Consider the following 22,654-nt stretch of genomic DNA (forward strand, 5'->3'; position numbering starts at 1 on the left):
ACCTTGGCCATGAGTGACTTTCCTTTCACTAGAGCTCAAGCATTTCAATTAACCTGTTATTGGGAAGATAATACTTTGTTGTGATAACAAATTAAAGTTGAGAAGGCTACCTGTTGCTAACTAAGCCTTAGACTTCCTTATGCTCGTCGCTTTGTCCATATTACAGCTCTCAGGATGCTTCTTCTCCCAGAGGCGGCATAAACACCACGTGTCCTCATGTTAAATGTGGAAAACACAGGAAAATGATCACTGAGCAGTCAGGGCTCCTGGGGGAGACATATAAAAGCGGCATTATTTTCCCCCAGTCACTTCCTTCAGTCCCATTTGATTGACGTCTTTCCTGATACTGAATGACATCTCAAAAGAAGACTTCAATTCCCTATCCAGTTTACTGTTCTCCTCTTCTTTTTTCCCAGCTTAAACAAAGCTGAGGATGGGGGTTGGAGGTTCTTTCTTCCCAATTCCCTGTCTTCCCTGATCAAACAAACCCCAAGATCAGCTAGTCCCCTGCACGAGTGGCCACGTAGCCGGGGAATGAGATGCCAGCTGCCCCCAGCATCTCTGAGTGAATCTCCTGGGTTTGAAAGAATACAGGCCTCCATGCTTGGGTTTGTTCTGGGGCATGAGGGCTCCATACCGTGCCCTTCTCAGGTGAAAACTGCCACCGCCAAGGATCTGTCTGTCTCTCCCGATGACATCGACTGTGGTAGCGGGATGTTGTCTGGGGGCGGCCCAGCTTGTTCAGACTCTCCTTTATAACCCTTCGGAGGGAATGCCTGCTCTGCCCTGTTATTTGCTACCCGAGTCTCTTTCTGGAATAAGCGGGTAGTCCCCACTCCACCCACGGACACACAGTCCTAGCTGTGTGAGCCCACTGTGGTGGGGAGAGAACGGGGTTTCAAGAGAGCGGCCCCCCAGAAACTTTAGAATTTCACTTACTGGTAAAATGAAACGAGGGGGAGGGGTGAAGGAGGAGGCCGACATGGGGTCTCGTTTATTTTCTTAAAGCAAGGCTTAGCTTCTGTTGTTTTCTAGAAATGGGGCTACCAGGGGTGTCCAACCTTTTTGGCATCTCTGGGCCACACGTTAAATACCCAAACACTAATGAAAGCCGATGAGCAAAAAAAAAAAAAACAAGGTTCTAAGTTAATTTGCGATTTTACTTGTTGGACCGCTTTCACAGCCTTCCTGGGCCATATGTGCCTCATGGGCCGTGGGTTGGACGCCCCTGCAATGAACCTGAAATCAACACTCTGTCTGTAAGGTCAAGTGTGTAGCATCACACCCCTCTGAGCCTTGCTCGACTCCCTTAAAAATGTCTGGGCTTCTTTCTAAGTCGGCACATGTGCATCGCCTCATCCTGGCTCAGCTTCAAAGAGCTGCCCCTTGCAGAGCGGGGTATACCCCGAGGCAAGCAGCCGCTTCCGAACGCACTACTCCATCGAGAGTGATCTCGATCCGTCTAAGTTCTTTGCTTTCAGACTAAGAGGGGGACATTATGAGCACTTGACAGGGTATCCTTTCAAAGTGCCACTTTGTAGGAAGATGGTCCTTTGTTCAGGTCTGTTCTACAGACAGGTGTACGTGAAGGGACTCCGTCTTCTTCAGTGAAGCTGTTCCTTGATGGGAATTTGCAGGTGACGTGTTCTTTCCTGAATGCGCACGGGGCTAAAATATCAGTTAGCTTCCGTTGTGTTCAATCTGAAGCCTGTCCCATTTGCTTTGTTGTTAAGAAAGTATGTTAAAAATGATTTCACTAAAAAGATATTCACAATCTGTAAGCTTTGGAAGTAAAATGGAAAATATACCCAATTTTCTCTGCTTGATGGTGATGGTTGATTTAAAAAAAAAAGTTAGTGGCACTCACTAACTTTTGAACATTGACCATACACCAGCCGCTGGGCAAACTCTGAACTGCTTATCGAACGTAAGTTGTGTGAGACAGGGACTATCATTAGCATTTTGCAGGTAAGGAAACTGAAGCTCAGAGAAATGCAGTAACTTGTTTGAGATCACATAAGTGCTAAGTCGCACATCTTTATTCAAATCCAGGCTTTGATTTCAGGACTATACTCTCAACCACCGACAGGTACCAGCTTCTGTTCGACCTTAATACTATCAGATATTCCAGTCATCCAGGAAAGGAAAATACACCCAGGTACTCACCACTCAGGGAACCAAATGTTAACATTTCCCATGTTTACTGCAGGCATTTTTTTCTAAAGAAACAAAAATTTTACATGCAGTTGAAACTCCCTGTTTGCCTCTCCCTTATTCCCTTCGTCTCTTTTTGTCCACACCCTGAAATTGGGGTATTTTCTTCCCCTCCGACGTTTTGTGCTTTTCCCAGACATGTGTGCCTTCATAACCCTGTTTAAGAAATAGGTGTCATTTCCCTCATTTTACAGATGAAAATACTGAGGCTTCAGTGGCGTAACCGGAGACCATCCTGCAGGGAGATGGCAGAGAGAGGCCTGGATTTCTAGGCCACGGATTCTTTTTCGGTGCTCGGGATATTTTTATTCTTTCTCCTTCCCTCCACCCCCCACCTGCAACTCCTATGGGATTAGAGAATTTAGGTACATTTTATTTTGGTATTTGGGGTGGGAAGGGAGGACAATTTGAGTATTTTGGTACTTCATAGTTGTCCAGAATTTCCTTTTCTCCTCTTCCCCCAGGATGAACTCTGTGAGTTTTCTATTTAAAAAAAGAAGAGCTATTTCATAGATAGGATCAGCAGAAAAAGCCCTTGCTGTCATTTAACTGGAGGGCATGTCGAGCCTGGGGTGCGTCCTGGGATAGGGCAAGCGCGGGGCTACTCTGAGCCTGCTTTTGACCCAGGTCTGCTGTGCCAGATTGGGCCATGTGGGCCGACTGTTGTCACCTGCCCCGTCAGGTCCTGGAGTACAGCTGGGTCTGGCTGACATTTGACCAGATTAGGCAACTGACTTCAGAAGGTCACAGAGGCCAATGACCCACCCGGGGCGGGGATGACAGCAAAAGTCCAAAGGACAGCCCTGCAGCAGTTGACGCAGTCTCATCATCCAGCACGGGCAGAAGCTGGTAAGCCCTTCTCAGCAAGGATCGCTGCGGTTTCTGTCTGAAAGCCTGAGCCCAGTGCCATGTACGAAGCAGCTGCACAGTCAGCATTGGTTGCATTTGAACCTGGGAGCCTGAATGCGTGTCTGGGGTGAGAGTCCATGGACTCCGTAGTCAGGGGTGAGCATCAGGAGCTCCCCAAGGTATGCCCGAGTCACGGAGCCCCCGTGGCGGAGAGGCAGACGTGGGCATGAGCTTCGGGTGGGGACTTTTTGTCCCTTGATTGTTTTCCTGTTTCAGGTGGATTTTGGCGGCCTTGGCCGTCAAGTGGATTCAGGTGATTGCAACCAAGAGACCCTGATTTATTTGTGCTCTAAGAAAATGTTATCTGTGCTCAGTTCATGGGGGACATTGTGAAGGAGCAGCTTTGAGGACTGGCTTTGCAGCCTCACGGGCATCCCCTCGAGCCCTGACTGTGTGATTTGGCCCAGGAGATCAATTGACTCGAATCTCGATTTCTTCCCTTATAGACTGGGAGTGGTAATACTTAGCACATAGTACCGAGAGGAGGGCTAAATGAGAAAATGCATGTACAACACTTAGCACATAGTTTTGTATGATTTAAATGATCAATAAATGGCAGGTAGTAATATTACAGAAATGCTCTTACACGTAGTTGGTGGGGTGCGGAAGAAGTGTCAGAGTGCAGTGCTGCAGAGCGTCATTTCTGGAGGTCAGATGCTTGGTCTTCAATCGTAGTTGTATCAGCCACTTGCTGTGTGACTCTGAGCACGTTGCTCAGTCTCTCTGTGCCTCTCTGCTTTCATTTATAGAACTGAGACAGTGAGAGTACCAGCTTCATAGCATCATTGTAAAGATTAATTTATAATTTGAAAAACAAAACAAAAAACTTGATCAGAGTTCCTGGCATACATCAAACACTCAGAAAGAATAAACACTATTGTCAATGGCTAAGTATTGCCAATAGTTACAGAGAAATTATTAGGAATGTGAAAATAAAGTGCAAGCCTTCCTGGAGCGGTAAGTTTTTCGCCTCTGGAAGTGTTCAGCTGGAAAGCAGCTCAGTGGGGCTGTAGTTTTGGGCGTTCAGTTGTTGGGAAGATGAAAATCTTCGGCAACCACTATGCTCCTTCCTCCATTAAACAGGAAGCACAGCATGGCGGCTGCTTAGGTCCCAGTCCTGACACTGTCACTAGCTGCGTGACCCTGGGCAAGTTACCTAACTTCTCTGGGCCTCAGGTAGACCACGCTTCTGCACAACGAGACAACTATTCCAGTTCCTGTCTCCTATGGTTGTCGTGAAGAGCGCAAGGCTTCGGGCATGAAGAAGGCTCGGAATGGTCCTTTATTCCAAACCCGAGAATCTTTCACTTTACCCTGCATCCCCTTCCTTTCTGTTTCCCCTCTCTCCTTCCTTTTCTCCTTTCTCTCACTTTCTGTCTCTCGCAACAGGAGCCACCGTGGGTCCCCGTTGCTTTAGAACTGTCTTCAGGACCGGGCCCCTCAGGCTGTGTCATGATGGGAGGGGTGACTTTGCATTTCAGGTTGTTTGTTTGGGGGCTTGCGTGTACGCCTGTGGAGAACGTATTCCAACTACAATCTGTCAGCCTGGTAATGAGGGTTTGCTAATGAGGCTCCCGACAGACACTTTATTTACCGAGATGACAAATGCCACTTCTCGGCTGTGCTTGAATCATCTCAAAGGCCGGTGGACTCATTATAGTCATCAATACTTGCTACTCTGAGGGGTTTGTTTCGTCCAAGGACTCTGCGTAATTTGGATTTGTGTCAGTTGTATCATTTTTGATATTCCTGCAAAAAGAAGAATCTTCTAAAATTCCTGTCATTTTACCCATCCCCGAACTTGCCTGTGAGTAATGATTAACTTCTGCAAAGCACATTTTAGACATCGTCTGCCGCCATTAGAACTGGGGTATTATTTTAGGAAGTCTGTCGGGCTCCCTTAGCCTTTCCCTGTTCTTAAGGCCGAGGTTGAGAATGCACGTAGACACAGGGCCCCGGCAGGTGATGGGAAGAAGCAAGGGGCAGGGTAGGGGCTGGTGAGTCGGAGGCACCTGCTCTGTCCCATGGGACCAGCCGCTCCTCTCCGCCAGCCAATTATAGCCATGGGGGGGCGCTGGCCGCCACCTCTGGGCCTCCTGGGGTTTTTTTGTTGTTTTGTTTTGTTTTGTTTTTTTGAAAAGGGGGATATTTGCATTTTTATGAGAAATTTCTGTATTTTTAGATGCTTTTTAGAGATGTTGGCCACAAATTCAACAGCTTGTTGAAGCCCAGGGACTTCCGGACTTTGATCTGTATCTAGGGTGTAAAGTAGTTTACAGTAGTTTCTTCACTAGCTTAAAACAAACAAAAACAAGCAAGCAAACAAACAACCCAAAACAGCCCAAACCCAGCAGCACACTGGTAAAAATAGATGTGAGACCCGTTTCTTTGTTTTCTTTTTGCAGACTGGTATAGGGGATACCTCATAAAGCACAAAATGTTACAGGTAAGATTAATTTGTTCTTATGTGGGACCACCCTGGGTATCTTCACGTGCTGTTTCTCAGCTCACTGGCCCTCCGCCCTGCCCCTGTGCCCCGTGCTCCCCCACCTCCACACCGTGCTGCTCGCAGGGCCTCAGCCCCCTCTTCCCCTCATTCTTTAAGGCCAACCTGCAGGGCTCTCTTCTCCTGAAACTCTTCCTGAGATGCCAGGACTCACCTCTGAGTCCTCCTTCCTATAAGCCCCCTTGGTGCTGTGCACTTTAATTTGAAATGTATCTTCTACTGCCTTCCTTCCGAGTGGCTGGGGCATTCATCATCCCCTCACCTACCTCTCCAACATGACAGAGAGAGGACAGGGCCTGTCCCTGCCCTGGGAGAGACCCCTGGTCCAAACCTGCCCTGGGCCACTGTCCCCACGAGGGCAGGCACCTGCTTTGCTCGTCTCCTCACCTCTCACGGCATCGAGCACAGCGGCTGCATGTCCCCAGTGTGCCTCTTCGTTGAATTTAGGGAGGAATTTCCAAGTGACACACTTTTCTTGTTCACCAAGCCAAGCTTACGGAGAGAGCAAATAACATTAGATGCACCTTCCTTCCTTCCTGACATGACGTGTGTGTGTTGAGGGGGGGTGAGATCTGCTCTGCTCTCTGAAGAACAATGACAACATCCAGGGAGAAGGGGGGCCCAGATTGAACCAGTTCACATGCAACTAGGGATGCTGTTGCTTTAGGACCTGACCTTCCACCTGTTGGTCGTGACCGTGAAGGGTGGCTCCTTTCCCGGAACGGGGCAGGCGAGGCGCCAGGCAGAGGGAGTCTTTCCAGCATCCCCTCTTGCCCACCTGATAAGAGGAGTGTCCACCGTGGGGTTGGAGCATCCTTTGACATGTAGGGCTATTGCAGGTCCTGAACAACTGATAGAGAGCTGGAGGGGAACCAGGCCTAAATGGGTGGCTTCAGAGCCCAGCCCCTGCTCTCCTGGCTCTGGGATCATTCCTTTACAGTCTGAGAGTTTCACCAGCCAGTGGCTTTGGGGAAAACCACGAAGACCTGGGGTCAGTTATTTCCGTGGGGATATGGCATCCCGTTGTATTTTACGTTACGTTGTGTATATTGTGCTGAGTCATGTTATCTTCTTTCCAACAGGGCATTTTCCCTAAATCCTTTATCCACATCAAGGAAGTGACCATTGAAAAAAGAAGGTACTTGTTATTCTTCACTAGACTTCACCCTTCAGTGCCTCATGGGACGTCTCTGTCCCGGCTGCTTTGAAAACCTGCCTCGGCAGAGGCGGTCCCTCTCTTTCCCGCCAGTGTTTCTTTGCGTCCACCCTTCCCCTCCCCCAGCCCAAATTGTCTCACACTCAGAGCTGATGCAGAGCTGGTATCAGTGAGTTTGGAGAATCAGACTTCTCATTGGCAACCGCCTTTGAACTGTGCTAATTAGATTAGTCCTGAATAATGAACTTGAAGGGCCCACCCTAGTAAAGGAGGACATTGAGAAGCAAGTCCCTGGCATTTGCATAGTATAATTGGTGTCGCTGTTGGAGGCAGTTCAGTCTCAGGACAGCGACGCCCCTCTCGGCAGCTGCAGCTGCGGCTGAATGCGGCAACCTTTCCGGCATTTTGCCTCATTAGCACCTGGGTCTCAATTTCACACCATTTTCTCTTCCACCTGAAATAGAAATATCGAGAACATCATTCCTGCAGAAATCCCTCTGGCGCAAGAAGTGACAACCACACTTTGGGAATGGGGCAGCATCTGGAAACAGCTCTACGTGGTGAGACTCAAAACCCTCTTCCCTGGGGTGGGAGCCTCTTGCAGTCTTCGGTTTGGCTCAGAGTTGGAGTTGAGCCTTGAACAGAGCAGGCCAAGGTGGCTCCACTGACCTAGTAGAACAGAGTATAGGAGGACATCGATCAGTGCCCAGAGAGGCTAGCTGACTTTCTCAAGGCCACATAGCAAGCTAGTGACAGAGTCGTAATAAATGGGGGTCTGGTGCGACCCTTTTTTACACCAGCGCAAACATGCTCCAACTTGAGTATTTTTAAGAATCGCCTGGAGAGCTGTTAAAAAATAACGCTTACGTCACTGGGGCTCTGCAGTGTAATAAGCTCAGGGGATGGTGATCTGGGGGTCTGCTTATAAAACATCTTCAGAAACACGGTTCTCATTTGTTAATTAACTAATGGCTGTTGTCCTCAGATCTGTGAGGAAGCTTTGACCCCAGCAAAACAAAGAGTGCATTTCACATCTGTTTTCCCTTTGTGGGAGGGAATCTCATTTTAAATCTTCCTTTGATGTCTCTAAAGTTCTAATGAAAGCAATTAGCTAAGAAAACCATTAAGCAGAGAGTGAAAATGCCAGCCCAGGCTCACTGCATATTTGCTGCAGCACCGTGCACACCTGCCGTTGCACTCTGCACACCTGCCATTGCACCGTGCACACCATTGCACGCACGAGGTTGCAGACTGACTCTTACAATCCCGAATGTGGACTCCCACAGGGATATTTCATAATATGTGGCGATGGATGCCTCCATTTCTGTGAGTTTCCCCCCAAAACTCGTTAGGAATGTGTGGGGGGCAAAACAGTAGACCCGAGGCTAAGGTGGCCAGTTATTCACCTCCGCTTCCCTTTTTAAAATGCCGCATACACACACACACCGCGGAAGCTTGGCATTTCCCCTTAAGACGTCTTTGAGAGCAAGCCCACCATGCCCTTTACCCTAGTACAGAGATCCTTGAACTTCCAATATTCCAGTATCACCTTCTTGATTTTTGCCTTCTCTGCACACCATCTGTGTAATGTTTACTTAGCACCGAAGCCGGCTCCTTTTTTAGTGAACTTAAATAATTTCCATCAGGAACTATATAGCAAGCTATTTCTTTCTAGCAACAAATTTTTGATTCCCGGATACCAGCTGGAGGGCCTACAGTTCGAGTCACTGACCACCCAGAGTTGGCGTCAGACTCCATACGTAGGTTTAAGGGCTCACCTCTGCAAGATTCCTCTTCTAGGTTCTTTGGCTGGTCTCGTAATTAAATTGGTAGAAGGCAGCGTAACAGGAGAAAAGACAAATTTAATTTCATACCTGTGGGAGACCCAAAGACATGAGCCTCAAAAGGCAGCCAGGTAATTGAGGCTTATGAAACACCCTGAGCTGAGGAAAGGGGTGAGGGCCTGGGAATACAAAGGGAGGAAGCGCCTTCACAGGAAGGCAGAGGAGAGGTTTGGGAAACAAAGTTTGCCTGCTTTTCTGCAGGTAAGTTTCTCAGGTAAAAAGGTACATCTGGTAGCAGCTCCCTTCCTGGTCCCGGCTCTCCGTCCGATGTAAACTTAGGCAGCTGAGGGGGAGGGAAAGCACTTTTCCTAAGTCTGTTGGCTTTTGATTGCCTTCAGCTCAAAATAATCCTCATGCCCAAGAGACATATTTTGGGGTAGCAAAAGTCTGCTCCCCTCCACAGCAGATGTTCCTGGTATTCCTGCTCCAGTATCCTTTTGGGTAAGAGTCAGAAATCGCCCTCTCTTTAACCAAGAAGTGATTGGCACTAGTACCTTTGCTTTTGAGAAACCCTTGTGGCCCAGGGGACAGAGCTGGGGATAGGTCAGTGGTCAGATTGCCACCCGATTCTTTTGTAGCTGGGTTGGGGCCAGGAAGAACGCCCAGCCACGCGCCCCCCCCCCCCCCCCCCCCCCGTGCTCGCCTGATTTGGGCACAGTTTGCCGAACCAGTGCCCAAGCATCTTTGACACGGGCGACCGGGGATTGTCTCCTGTCTCCTAGGCCAGCAAAAAGGAGCGCTTCCTGCAGGTGCAGTCCATGATGTACGACCTGATGGAGTGGCGGTCCCAGCTCCTCTCGGGGACCCTGCCCAAGGACGAGCTGAAGGAACTGAAGCAGAAAGTCACATCCAAAATCGACTATGGCAACAAGTAAACGCTCTTCCCTCTGAAAATATGCTTTCCTCCCCTCCCCACTCCCTTCTCCCCTTTCTCCCTCCCAAGAAGCCTGGTTTCATTTTTAGATGCGACTTTGCCGCTCTCTATCTGGGAGAAGGCTGTTACCACGGCCGTGCCTCTGTGATCACCCCCCTGGGACCCGGGGGCATGCAGGCGGAGAGGAGGCTCACTTATGCAGTGGCTATTACCCAGCTGAGAGATTTAGGACACTTATTTAACCTACTTCCAGAAAGGCTGGGGAGCACAGTCATGCTGGCTCACTTTTGGCTTAGTTGTCATTTTGTTCCTGCATTTACAAAACTCTCCCTTAAATCCCAGGGTGAGACTCGAGGCCCCTTCCCCATCCTACATTTCCCAAGCCACATGTCTCACTCGTGCACAGTTACCAATGCGGTTCCTCAAAAGGGATTCGCAGACATTGATTGGGGTTTGGATGCTGTGAAGTTGAGAAGAACGTGAAACAATTTTTTGAGGCAGGACAGCCCACCAATAATCACAGCAGTGGTAATAATGTTTTAACTAACATTTCATCTGGACTTGATGCTGCAGGTTCTACACACATTGTCTCATTCAATTCTTATCACACCTCTATGGGCCTTGTAGTTTAATGGTCCTCAGTTTTTTCAGGTGAAGAAACTGAGGCTCTTAAAGAGGTTCAGTGACCTCTTTGGAGTCACACAGCTAGTAAATGGCAGAACCAGAAATCTGATCCACGTTACCTGGTTCTGGAGACCATGGGCCTCACCACTGTGCTACCTGGAGAGCATTTGAGAGCTGTGAAGGCTTTTATTCCCTCCTGGCTGTTTGAATGGCCTCCAAACATACTCCTTTGTTTGTTCATCTCAACAACAAACATTGGTTGAGCACTTATAACGGGCCTGATTTCCTGCTAAGTGTTGAGGTTACAGATACAAAAGTTCCTGTCCACTGAGGGAACCACAGTCCAATTGGATGGAGATACAGGTAAACTATTGATATGCATTGTTATAAGTTTGATGGCATAGGAAGCAAGATATTCTTAACTCGACTTGGAAAAGGAAGTCAAGGAAGTCTTCCTGGAGGAGGTGACTCCAGGCTGCATTTTTGAAAGAGGTGTGAAGTAGGCTAAAAGAAAAAAGGGTAGGAGTGGGAGGGGGGAGCATGGCATGTTCAGAAGACTGCAAAGTGGGTCAGAGGGCTGGAACTCCCCTGAGGGGGAAGTAGAAAGAGCCTATTCAACATGCACCAGAAGAAAACTTCTCAGCAGCCAGGCTCCCTTATCTTTGTCACATGCACTAGGAAGAAGATACAAAGAGGAAAGTCAATAGTCCAACGTGCAGCTGCTTCCCATCCCAGGGGCACAGTCCTCCCGCTGGTTCCTCTGCCGGCAGCCACCGAGCATGTCCAAATCTGCTTATATTGCACATCGTCCCAAAGCGACAGGCAGAGTTCGCCGTGCAGCTGCCGCCGCCATTGGTGCGGGGGCATCCGAGCGCAGCACAGCTGGGCGCTCGGGAATTGAGGGAGCTGTGCTGCTTTGCAGTAATGGCATCTGTGACCTTCGGATGTCGTTGCCTCATGAGGCTCCCGAGAAAAGGGACCAAGGGTGAAATAAATGGTCTCCGCTCATAGGAAGCCTTTCTTGGGGTAGGGGCTCCTGCAGGCCCTGGGAACTCTGAGCAGCATTGCCTCCTTATGGCCCGTCTCCCCTGCTGTTCTGGGAGTTCCTCTAAGACGCGACAGTCTAACTCGTCTCTGTGGACCAGGGACAGGGTCTGTATGCAGTAGGTGCTCAGTGAATGGTCACCCCGTGAGTGCATGAATGATGCTGATGGGGAAAAGAGGAAAGCAGGCTCCTCCCACTGTCAGCCCCACCTCTGCAGCATCGCCCAGGCTGGCCCGGGCTTTCAGTTTCAGATAGTTCCCTTTGGGGAAGTGAGACACACCTGGGGAGACGGAGCCCTGAGCGAAGGGGCCCCTTGCTTCTTGCCTCCCTTCCCTGATGACTTTAGCTGCATGTGAGAGAGACCTGGGCACCTTAAGTCAACACCTGCCTGCTGTCTTGGGGGCTCAGAGCTCCGACCTGGGGTGCAGTGGGTGGTTTCCGGCACATCGGAAGCCCAGGGCTCTGGGGAGAGTGTCAGGAAGCCCAGGCCTGGCAGTGAGAGTCAGGAGAGCCCGACGGGGAACCGAGTCTGGGGGCAACGATCAGAACCAGCAGATTTCCTCCCCCATCCACTCCATCCCTGCATGCAGACCCCCTGATTTTGTTGACCGCCGAGTGGCCCCGACAACATTTACAAAATGCAGCCTCAGTTTGTATTTCACAATGACAAGAAGCCGGCAAGGAGGACTAATAAGAACTTACTGAGTGCTGCCTGTGTGTCGGGAACTGTTTTAAGCACTTTCCATGTATTAATTCAGTTAAGTCTCACGACAGCGCCCTTATTTCTCTAAGAAGGGAACCGAGGCTCCCAGAGCGATGCGGTCATCTTGCCCGAGGAGCACTGGCATTTGCAGCAGGGCGCTTGGCTCCAGGGTTCGAGAGCTGCATTCCGCCGCCTCCCAAGGACTGCGCGGCTTAGTGGGGGAGAAGCAGACAGTCGTTGGAGTAGCGAGTCCTGCGTTTCTTGAGAGGAGGAAGCACGAAGGAGGCTAGATGTGCGAATCAGGGCACAGGGCACGGGGTGATACCTCTGAACCCAACAACACCAGCAGGCATTACTAGATGAAGAATTGCAGGGAAGAGAGAGAGCGAGTGTGGGAGGAGCCGAGGGATGAACATGAACGTGGAGAGGCAGGCAGCTGGGCCAGCACATTGGGGGTCTGAGCACCAAGCAGAGAAATTTAATTTTGTCCAGAGAGCAGTGTGGAGCCACAGAAAGTGCCATTTCTGCTTTCTTTATCTTAAAAAACCTCTTTTTAGAAAAATACAAAACGTGAGGGCTTCTTCCCCCACCCTCATCTTGGGTTCTGTTCCACTTTCTTGAACAGAAGGGAGCCGTGGGGCTCCCTCCTCAGGGGAAAATGTCAAAACAGTCAGCTCTCCAACACGAATGGTCTGCTGTCCAGTTGGGGCAGCCTCTCCAGGGGCTGGGCCCCAGGAATCTTGACTGCCCGGCCCCCTGGCTCCTGACGCTCCCAAGTTTCAGGTGAGACCGGCACCCACAGAGTGGGGGAGGAACCCTCAAAGGACTCCTTCAACTCCTACTGCCGTAGCACTGGGAGAATGTTTTATTCATCCGTTTTAGAACTGAATCCGCTTTGATAAATTTTGAGGAGAAAGAGCTGGAGAAATCTCGGCATTGAATCATGATTCAGTGATGCTCCATCTTTTCCAGGACCAGGCAAACCTCTGCTCCGCATTTGTTGAACGCATTTATTCCCCCGAGCATGGCCCATTCCGCAGCGTGGCTGCGCAACGTTATGAGTCCTATCTGGCTGGAAGTTAATTTGCTAATAAATGTGGGCCAACGGGTGACTCTTGGCCCCCTCCTGTCGGCATTTGGATGTGCCTCTCAATTCGATTCTCCAATAAGAGATGAAAACGTTTTGTCTCCTTCATTTGTCTTTGCTGCCCTTCCCCAATCTGGTACTCGGTAGTGGGTGGTGCATAAGCAGGACCACTGCTGGCCTTCTGAGAATCTCCATCAGCCCCCCTCCCCCTGCCTTCTGTGTGTGGACAGCCGGGGTCCTCCATCTCAACATCAAGGGCAAAAGCAGCTTCAGGTGAAGGCCTCTGCAAACCTACCCCTCGCCCCGCCAATCCAGTACTGCTCCTAAGTGCCTCCCAGTGGTGGAAATGCTTCACCAATGCCCTAAAGACTCCAGCCTCCATGATTTACCCTCTCCTCCTGTTTCGCTTTTCAGAATCCTTGAACTCGATCTGATCGTCAGGGATGAAGATGGGAATATCTTGGATCCTGATAACACCAGCGTCATCAGCTTGTTCCACGCACATGAGGAAGCCACTGATAAAATCACAGAGCGTATCAAGGAAGAAATGGTGAGCTTTGTGAAAGCAGGCTTTGGCCAAGTGAGGCAGGCATTTAGCACACCATAAACTTGCACAGGCTAATTAACCAGACTGTCTATTATTCAAAGAGACATCTGCCCTGTGATCAGAGATGGTCAGTAACCACACACATTTTACTGTGTTTTTGTACTCGCATCTGTAGCTCACTCTGCATCCCTTTCACAGGTAGTTTAATGCCAGCAAGTTTCCTGCTCTCACGGAGCGTTTATAGTCCAGAGAGGAGAAAGGGAAAAAAGGCAGTAAAAAGATAAAGAAAGAAATGGAGAAATTAATTTCAGATGGTGATAAGTCTCTAAAAGGCAGTAAACTAGGGTTATGTGAATGGGGGTGAATCAGGAGCTATTTCAAAGGGTACCATGAGGAAAGGCCTCTCTCAAGAGTGACATCTGAGATGACACTTGAATAATGTGAGGCCATCAGACCCCTGACGTTCTAGGGACAAAGTGCTTCATGCAGAGGGAAGAGCAGATGCAAAGGCCGTGAGGTAGGACCGAGCTCTGAGTGTTTAAGGAGGAGAAAGGCCGGTGTGCATGAGGCACGATGAGCAGTCTGAGAGTCCAGGCAGTGATTTGCAGAAGGGGGCCGCAGGAGCCAGGTCTCACTGGGCCTGAGGAGTCACGCAGAGAGTGAAGGTGTTATTCTGAGTGTGGTGGGAAGCCAACAGGTGATTTCAAGGGAGTACACTCTTTTCAAAGTTGACATAACCTGATTCATAATTTTAAAAATAGTTTTAACCACTGTGTATTTGAAAGCAACCTTATTTTTAGATTTATTGAGAGATAATCACACAAAATTAACTTATTCTAGAATAAGTACAGTCTAAGGAATTTTATTAATATATAGTGTTGGGTAAACAGCACGGTCAAGATACAGAATGGTTCTCTCACCCTGAAAGTTTCTCTGAGTTCCTTTACAGTTGGTCCCCTTCCCCATCCCCATGCCCAGGCAATTTCTAATTTGCTTTTCACGACTCTGCTTTTGCCTCTTCATAGAGTTTTATGTAAATGGAATGATACGGTTTTCCTGTTTGACTGCTGTTACTCCGTGTGATATGTTTGAGGTTTATATTGTTGTATATATTAATGTTTCTTTCCTTTTCATTGCTAATTGCTGTGCCACTGACCAGTTGTCCACGGTACACGTTACTGACCAGTTGTCGGACGTGCGTGCTGTTTCCAGTTTGGGGCTATTAAACTGATGCTGCTGTGAACATTTCCATACAGACCTTTGTGTGGTCATGTGTTTTCATTCTTTTGGGGCCGTACTAGCAGTAGGACTGCTGGATCCCATGATAAGTGTATGTTCAACTTTTTAAGATACTTCCATACTATTTCCCAAAAGGGTTATGCAATTTTACATTTCCATGAGCAATATATGGGCATTCCAGCTGCTCCGCTTCCTTGCTAACACTTGGTATTGTCGGTCTTTTAACTTCGGCCATTCTAATGATTGAGTAATGGTTTCTCATGACGGTTTAATTTGCAGTTCCCTGGATGACTAGTGATGTTGAGTATGTCTTTATGTGCTTGCTGGCCATCACCAGTTGTATCTGTCTTTGTGAAGTTTCTGTCCAAATGTTTTGCCCATTTTAACTGGACTGGTTTCCTTATTCTTGAGTTGTAAGAATTTTTTTAAATTTATTCTGGATACAAATCTTTATCAGACATATATTTTACAAATATGTTTTTCTTGTGCCTGGCCTTTTCATTTCTTAAATGTGTCTTTTCAAAAGCAAAAAGTTTTTAGTTTTGATGAAGTTTGTTTCCGCAATTTTTTTCCCCTTATAGTTTTTGCTTTTTATGACATAACTTTATGAGGAAGACAGGTGGGAAACCAAATGGGAAAATCAAGGCCAAGGGAGTTCATGTGACTTGCTGTAGATTGCAAACACTTTCAGTGGCAGAGCTGGGAATAACAGAGAAATCTCCAAGCTAAAAACCTACACGATGCTCAATATCTTTCTGTCGTCCCATGTGGTGCTGGGATAATTTTCTCTGTCCCCTTCTCTCCTTCCCTCCACCTCTCAGTCAAAAGACCAGCCAGATTATGGGATGTATTCCCGGATCTCCTCGTCCCCGACTCACAGCCTCTACGTCTTCGTGAGGAACTTCGTGTGCAGGATTGGGGAAGACGCCGAGCTCTTCATGTCTCTCTATGACCCCAACAAGCAGACTGTCATAAGGTGGGTGTGGTCAGCGTGGCCTGACTTCGCTGCTTGTGGGAGGTTGGCATTGGCGTAATGGCACGGAGCCATCTTTCCTTTTCGTCGTCGCTGGTGGAGAGATTCCCGCCCCGAGGCAGCACTGAGCCCAACTGAGAATATGTCATACCTTCTTTCTGGGGGTGGAGGCATTACTTTCCGCCAGTTGTTCCCTAGGGTGGGCGTATGGTTACAGGGTTTTGTAAATAGTTTCAATTGCTGGAAAACAACCAGAAATAACAAGATGCAGAGAGGCAGCATTAGATAGGATAAAAGTCACCACTTTTAGAATGGGAATTGAGAAATGAGCAGTGAAAACTCCGTTACTCTACTTGGCAGCAATGGTCTAGGGTGTGGGCCCTGGGTTCATGTCCTCGCCTCGCCATTTACTCTGTCTCAACCTTGGACAGGCTATTAACGTTTCTTAACTCTGAGTTTTCCCTGTGCCAAGTGTAAATGCCAACCTCCCAAGATCATGTGTTTTAAGCGCTTAATGAAAAAAAAATCACACGCAGCACAGGACCTGGCAAAGGCTGCCTGTGCTCCAAGGGGGAGGGGCGTGATTATGACTGTTCTAGTTAATTGTTCCTGAGAACTGAGGAAGTGAGGGAAGCTCTGGGCGTCTCAGCTCAAGGACGGGAAAACACCTTTGGGAATCTCCAGGGGGAGACTTTGGCACACCTCCGGCCCCCACTGCTGTCCCCTGGCCTCTGCTTGTGGCTCAGACCACCCTTCCGGAATCCTGGAATAACACTGCCTATTCCCTCCAGCGGGGCTCGGGGCCAGCACGTGGGCCTGTAGGTGAGAGATCCTGGTTACACATCAGACTAGAGCTGGAGCCCGATCTTCGTCTTTTATGCAGAAAACAATGTCTGTGTGGCTCGGATGTGATGATGAGTAAATGAGGTTGTGTGCAGTGCCTAGGGAGGTGGTGCCTTAGAAAGTGACAGCTCTCTCGGAGACCGTTGGGAGACAGGGAGGGCTACCCATGTGAGAAGTGTGAACTTGGGGCTGCACGTGATCTCGTGTGATCCTCATTACTCTGTGCCATTTGGTGAGAACATGAGGCTCGAGGAAGTCAAGTGACTTTCCCAAAGTCACACATTTCTTATAAATGACAGAGATGAGATATCTACCCAGGTCCATCTGGCTGCAAAGACACGGTAGTGCCCACTTCAGTCTGTCGCCAAGGCGCTCGTCTCTAAGAGTAACACCAAGTATCCTCGGTGGTACTCACCAGGGTCTCCGCACTGTGGTGGTGGAAAGTTATTCTCCATAGCAACCCTGAACCCCTCCTGAGAGCCAGCCCAGTTCCCCTGGCTAGGCCTCCGTGGACGCCGCACACGAGTGTTCCTGCTCCTTAGAACCCACCTTGAAATGGTCTGCGTGTCCGTCTCCTTGCTGTCCTGCCGGCTGCTCCCCAGGCACCCTAGTGACAAAGATCCTGAGGGCACTACTCAAGGGTTACTAGTGACCCTTGCTCCCTAGTGACAAAGATCCTGAGGGCACTACTAGGACCCCAGCCCTGCCTCTTAGAAAACACGAGGGCTCCTCACGGCCGGATGAGCGAGGGCGCCGGCCCGTCGCAGTGACGGATGGCCCGAGGCAGCTCCGGGGAGAGAGGCCGTGGATCAGCGAGATGGCAGCTCTGCTCCGTGCCGTGTCACACCGATGATGTGCTCGATGGCGCGTGCCTGAGAGATGCCTCAGAGAATGCCAGAGACACGGGGAAGCCCTCAGAGAGTGAGGGGTGAGGAGGACATGGGGGACAGAAGCCAAACACATAGAAAACAAAGGAGGAGGAGCAGAAGCATGACACAGAGTAGCCCAGGGGAACTCAGAAGGCCTCCCTGTGTCAGCCTGACCCTGCTCTTCCCCTAAGAAGACACCCACCTTCTCCACGCCTGCCCGCCCTCACCAGGGCCGACGTACCAGGGGCCACAGGCCAGCTAAGGCATCTTTAGTGAGGCCTGGATGTAGGTTGGGGAGAATTTGGCTGCGATTGACCTTTCGGTGTTGGGATGAGTCATGGCCAGATTCTATGGGTGTATGAAGAGGCTTGGTTTGGGAGATTTAAGGTAAATTTTTGTAGGACCAGAAAAAAATAATAATAAAAGCAGCTCAGGCATCAGGCCAGTGGCAAAGCTCATGTCTAAAAAGAGGGTGAGGGGGAGCTGGAGTGGCCCCCACCCTCTCTCCAAGGAGGGAGTCGTGGAGGAGGTCTCACCTGTTTCCCCACGCCAGGTGGCCCTTGCAGATTTACCGCGCAGGTCTCCCTGGGCAAGGATGGATGGGGCCGGTGCAGCCCTCTAAATTGCTTTTCTTATTTATGTTTCTATTTCCCCTACAAGAAAATTGCTGGGCCTGCTGTTTCGATCTAGCAGGGTGGTTCTCTATGGGACTTGCTACATGTAATGAAAGGTCCCGGGAAATACCCATGTATTTCACTATGACAGTTCAGAAATAACCAATGAGAAATAATTTAAAAATTGGGGGAGAGTGGAGACGGGGAACGAGCCTTCCTGGTTAGTTTGCTGCAAATTTCCCTAATTTTTAAGAAACCTTACTGAGAAAAAAAGGTAGATTTAACTTGATTGAGTTTTAACCACTGGTTAATTCAGAGCTGTGTTTATTTATCAGTTGCATTTCCCCCACGAACTTCGCTGAGATTACGCTCATTAATCTTCCAGGGGTGAGTGGATAGGGCAGAGCAAGAAGTCAGATAGAATAAACCACCGAGAGGAAGGCAGTTGCCCTTAGCTTGGCTAGATCCTCATCATGCCTCCTTGGGGTGACGTGGCTTTTGAGCTTTAGTTAGCGTTTTCCTACTTCAAGATAATGAGTATTTATTTAGTAGCAACTGTATGCTCCCGGACGGCATGAAAACCCCAATGGCTTAACTCGGCAAACTGCACTAAGCATCTCCTACGTTAGAGAAGAGCTAGACTCTGTCTTCTCAGCACAGTGAGACTGACCAGTGTGGGCCGTGCAGGGTGGTGGATGGTTGCTCGAAGGTGTGAAATGATCGATGATCACGTGTCAGAACCGTGTGACTGCCTCTCATAACACCCTTAAGTGGGTTGCAGTTAGCCATAGGATCAAGCCAAAATTCTTGAATGACCTTCAAGGCGTGCATGGTCTAGCCCCTCTCTCTAATCTTTCTCTTACCAGTTTCCCGTGGGATCCATTTTTGGGGGGCATGAAGTTTCATCCTGCCCCAGGGCATTCGCGCTCACGGTGGCTTTGCCTGGGACGTTTCCCTTCCCAACTCTTTGCTTGACCGACTTTATGTCCGTGGCACGCTCTCAACACACACTTTCCCCGACTGCCCAGATGAGGCCAGGCTCTCCCGATACACATTCTCACGGTGTCCTGAACCTTTATAGCACAACTGAGCATAAATGGTTGTTACAACCCCATTTAAATGGTTACTTAAGTGTGTCTCAGACCATGGCGGAGGCCCTCTGTGTTCCATCAGAGTGCGCTATTCCATTCAGGGAAGCAGTCCTACATCCAAGGGACAATTTAAAATAATCCAGATCTTTACTGAGTCTCAACAGGGGAGTGGGGTGGAGGGGCGAGTACACGGGCGGGGGGTGCGGTGACAAAAGGAAACTTTGTTTTGTGCAAACAGCTGAACTGTGATACAGCCCAGCTGTGAAAACAGCCAAACACGTTCCTTCTTAGTGTGCAGCAGATTGTGCTAAAATCTGTCCCCCCTTGTTCCTGCCCCTCAGTAACCTCACAGAGAACCACTGCTTCTCTTACAAAATGTTAGGCAGCTGGGCCAGAACTGGCTGAGTGGGTGAGGGAGGGAAAGAGGTTGCGAACACACACGTTAGTGATTCTCTGCCCCTGCTAGTCTAATGTCTGTCTCCCTGACGGGACCGGGATCTTCTGGAGAGAGGGACCACGTCTGTTTCAAACATCGCTGCATCCCCAGCAGCCAGCAGGGTGTGGGGCGTGCAGCAGTGGCTCGGGAGATATTTTGACCGAATGAGTGTTGAGCCCCTGGCGGTAATGGGTCGCCCTTCTCTTCCCGCAGTGAGAACTACCTGGTGCGATGGGGCAGCAAGGGCTTCCCGAAGGAGATCGAGATGCTCAACAACCTGAAGGTGGTCTTCACGGTGGGTGCACACTGCTTCCGCTCCGCATCGGCCAAGCACACGGGGATGTGATCTTGGCAGTGAGCTGGGTCTGCGGAGCTTCCGAGCTGGTGAAGGGCATAGTGTGTCCAGGGGCAGCTGCTGGGAAGATGGATCTTCTCCATCTCCCTCTCCCTCCTTCCTTCCCTTCCTATTTCTCACTCGCCTGCACACGGAGAGCACATGCAGAGCCCTCTGTCAGCAAGCACACACCTCTTCAAGCTGCCATCTGCGTGAACCGGGTGCCACAGCTATGCTGAGTTTCTGGTTAATGTGTGGTTAACCTGAGGTCCTTCATTTGGTTCAGACCTGAAGACCCTTCTGAAATATATTGGGGTGGGGGGGAGCTCCTTCCTAGAACATTGGCTGCCTTGGTCAGGTGGATACTCTGAACAGCATTAAGTCACAGATGACTAAAGATGTTATGGGTCATCCTCCTAAATACCAGTACTCTCTGGGCAAGTCTTATGTAGACATGTTGGAATTAGCTGTTATGTGGATGCTTTATGTCTGAGAGTCAACAGGCTTTTTAGCTTTGGAAAGGAGAAAGAGCGGAAAGGAGGAGATGAGGGTTATTTCCTGCGGGGTCCCCTCTCTGGTCCCGTTTCCACAAGGCTGTGTTAAGGGTGTGATCTTGAAACACCTGAGGGTATTGGCATTGTCTTCCAGCGCCTCTGGGGAGAAGAGCATTTATGAGATTCTTCACTCCGTTGTTGCCTGTGCTAGCAAAGGGAAATTACTGAGAAAGAGCCAGGGACGGATGGGCATTGACCATACCGATGAGTCGGATCCAGCAGTGCCCGACATGCTACATTAACCCACCTTGCTCTACAATAATTTTCTGTTCCAGCCCATTAAATATGGTGACTCGTGTTATGATTAGATAGGTGTGCCACTGATTTATTTTGTTGGTCACTTCCTAAAAAATGGGCCAGAGGAATAAGATCGTAGGTCCTAATTGCTTAGACAGAAATTTTCTTGGCTTCCATAAATGTGCCTCAATCCTGTTTATCTATTATTAGTTAGAAGGAGGAGCCTATTTATTTTCTTGGTAAATAGGAGAGTCCCATGGGGCTTCCTGATTAAACCAGGAGACAGATGTTTCATGAGAGGGAGAGAGACAGGGAATCAATCAGGGGTTCATTTTGCAAGAGAACCAATTCATGATGTAAACACGCAGGAAAGGGCATCGGTAAGTTTGTGTTGCTCAGTATTAATGGGACCCTGCCTCCGTGGAATCCTGCCTGGGCCACCTGCTCCTCTTCCCACAGCAGATGAACTTGAGAGCTTTGTTCTCATTCACGTGACTGACACTGCCCTCTCTGGAAATGATGGGAGTCTTCATTTTGGGGCAAGGAAGGTCCTGGTGCTCTGGCCTCTTCCATCGATTCAAGGGCTAGTCAGTGAGTGTCTGCCGTGGGTAAGTGCGGCGCTAGTTGCTGGGGATACAGCACTGACGAAGCTGATAGGTCCCCGCTCTCATGGCGTGATGGCGATAGTTGAGAACATAAGTAAATAAATGAATAAACAGGAGAAATGTCAGAAGGCACGCTGTGCAATGTGGATAATTAAAACAGGGTGATGTGATGGTGTTGGACTGGGACTCACTTTCGGCCGGGCGCTGAGGTAATGTGTAAGTCGGGGATGAGATAAGACTTGGCAGGCGTGTGCCTTGCTGGCTTTATTTGTCTCGTCTCTGGGTGTCAGTCAGCTCTTTCTAGTTTCCTCCTTGGGGGCAGGGCTGGAGGAGCTGGCACGTGGGTATGTGGGTTGGGCCGATGGTGGACTTCCCCTCTGTCTGCTTCACCAGCATTCGCCTCCACCCCTAGCTTTGGAGGAGCAGAGCAGCCTGTACCAGGAGGTTCCCCAAGACCTTGCCCGGTTTGGGGGTCACTGTCAACACATGGGTAACAAGGCTAAGCGATAATAGGAGTACTAATGAGTTATTAACTCAGGAGGCATGGGTTTTACATGTCATTGCCCTGCCTCAGCTTCCCCAACACATCTGAGTCATGGAAGCCAAAGTAAACGGACTGGGAGACACCACAGATAGGAACACAGTCCTGAGTGAGGGCTGCCTGTCCACACACCCTTCGGAGAATAACCCGTGCTCAGCCCTTTGGCTGGGCTCCCATGCCTAGATCCTCTAGGGCCAAGAGTCTCTGATGAGCTAGCTCGTAGAGATCTCATGTCTTCGTCTGAGCAAGGAGAAGAGGAGTGGAATGGGGACTTACCTAGGAACCTTCTAGATTTGTCTAGTGTATTCATTGCTAGGGCTGCCATTACAAAGTACCACAGACAGGCTGGCTTACATAACAGAAACTTTTCCCCCCACAGTTCTGGAGCCTGGAAGTCCAAGATTAAGGTGTCTGCAGGGTCGGTTTCTTTGGAGGCCTCTCTCCTTGACTTGCAGATGGCCACCGACCCCCTGCGTCTTCCCGTGATCTTCCTTCTGTGTGTCTGTGTCCTCTTCTCCCCTTCTTGTAAAGACAGATCAGATTAGGGCCTACCCTAATGACACCATATTAGCTTCATCACTTCTTTTTTTTTTAAGGACTGATTTTTAAAATTAAATTTGTTGGGGTGAATTAATCACCTATTTCCAAATACAGCCATGTTCTGGGTCCTGGGAGGTTAGGACTCCAACACAGGAATTTGAGGTGGGGTTATAACTCAGCCCATGACATCAAGGAAGAAACCTTTCAGGCGCCCCTGGCTGTGAATAGCCTCTGAGAGGTACCAGTTCAAAACTGTGAAAAATCCTAAG

General features: G+C 49.4%; 1 protein-coding gene across 1 annotated transcript in view; it reads left to right on the forward strand.

Moving 5' to 3' along the window:
* Nucleotides 1-22,654, forward strand: part of DOCK2 (dedicator of cytokinesis 2) — a 362,016-nt gene that overhangs the window by 24,723 nt on the left and 314,639 nt on the right. The window contains exons 3-9 of the mRNA XM_036013875.1: nucleotides 5,529-5,569; nucleotides 6,712-6,767; nucleotides 7,249-7,345; nucleotides 9,352-9,500; nucleotides 13,377-13,512; nucleotides 15,570-15,724; nucleotides 19,788-19,869. Of these exons, the coding sequence (XP_035869768.1) occupies nucleotides 5,529-5,569; nucleotides 6,712-6,767; nucleotides 7,249-7,345; nucleotides 9,352-9,500; nucleotides 13,377-13,512; nucleotides 15,570-15,724; nucleotides 19,788-19,869 (716 nt within the window). The remainder of the gene's footprint in view (nucleotides 1-5,528; nucleotides 5,570-6,711; nucleotides 6,768-7,248; nucleotides 7,346-9,351; nucleotides 9,501-13,376; nucleotides 13,513-15,569; nucleotides 15,725-19,787; nucleotides 19,870-22,654) is intronic.

The sequence above is a fragment of the Phyllostomus discolor genome, chromosome 13 (assembly GCF_004126475.2).
Source record: "Phyllostomus discolor isolate MPI-MPIP mPhyDis1 chromosome 13, mPhyDis1.pri.v3, whole genome shotgun sequence".
Taxonomy (NCBI): domain Eukaryota; kingdom Metazoa; phylum Chordata; class Mammalia; order Chiroptera; family Phyllostomidae; genus Phyllostomus; species Phyllostomus discolor.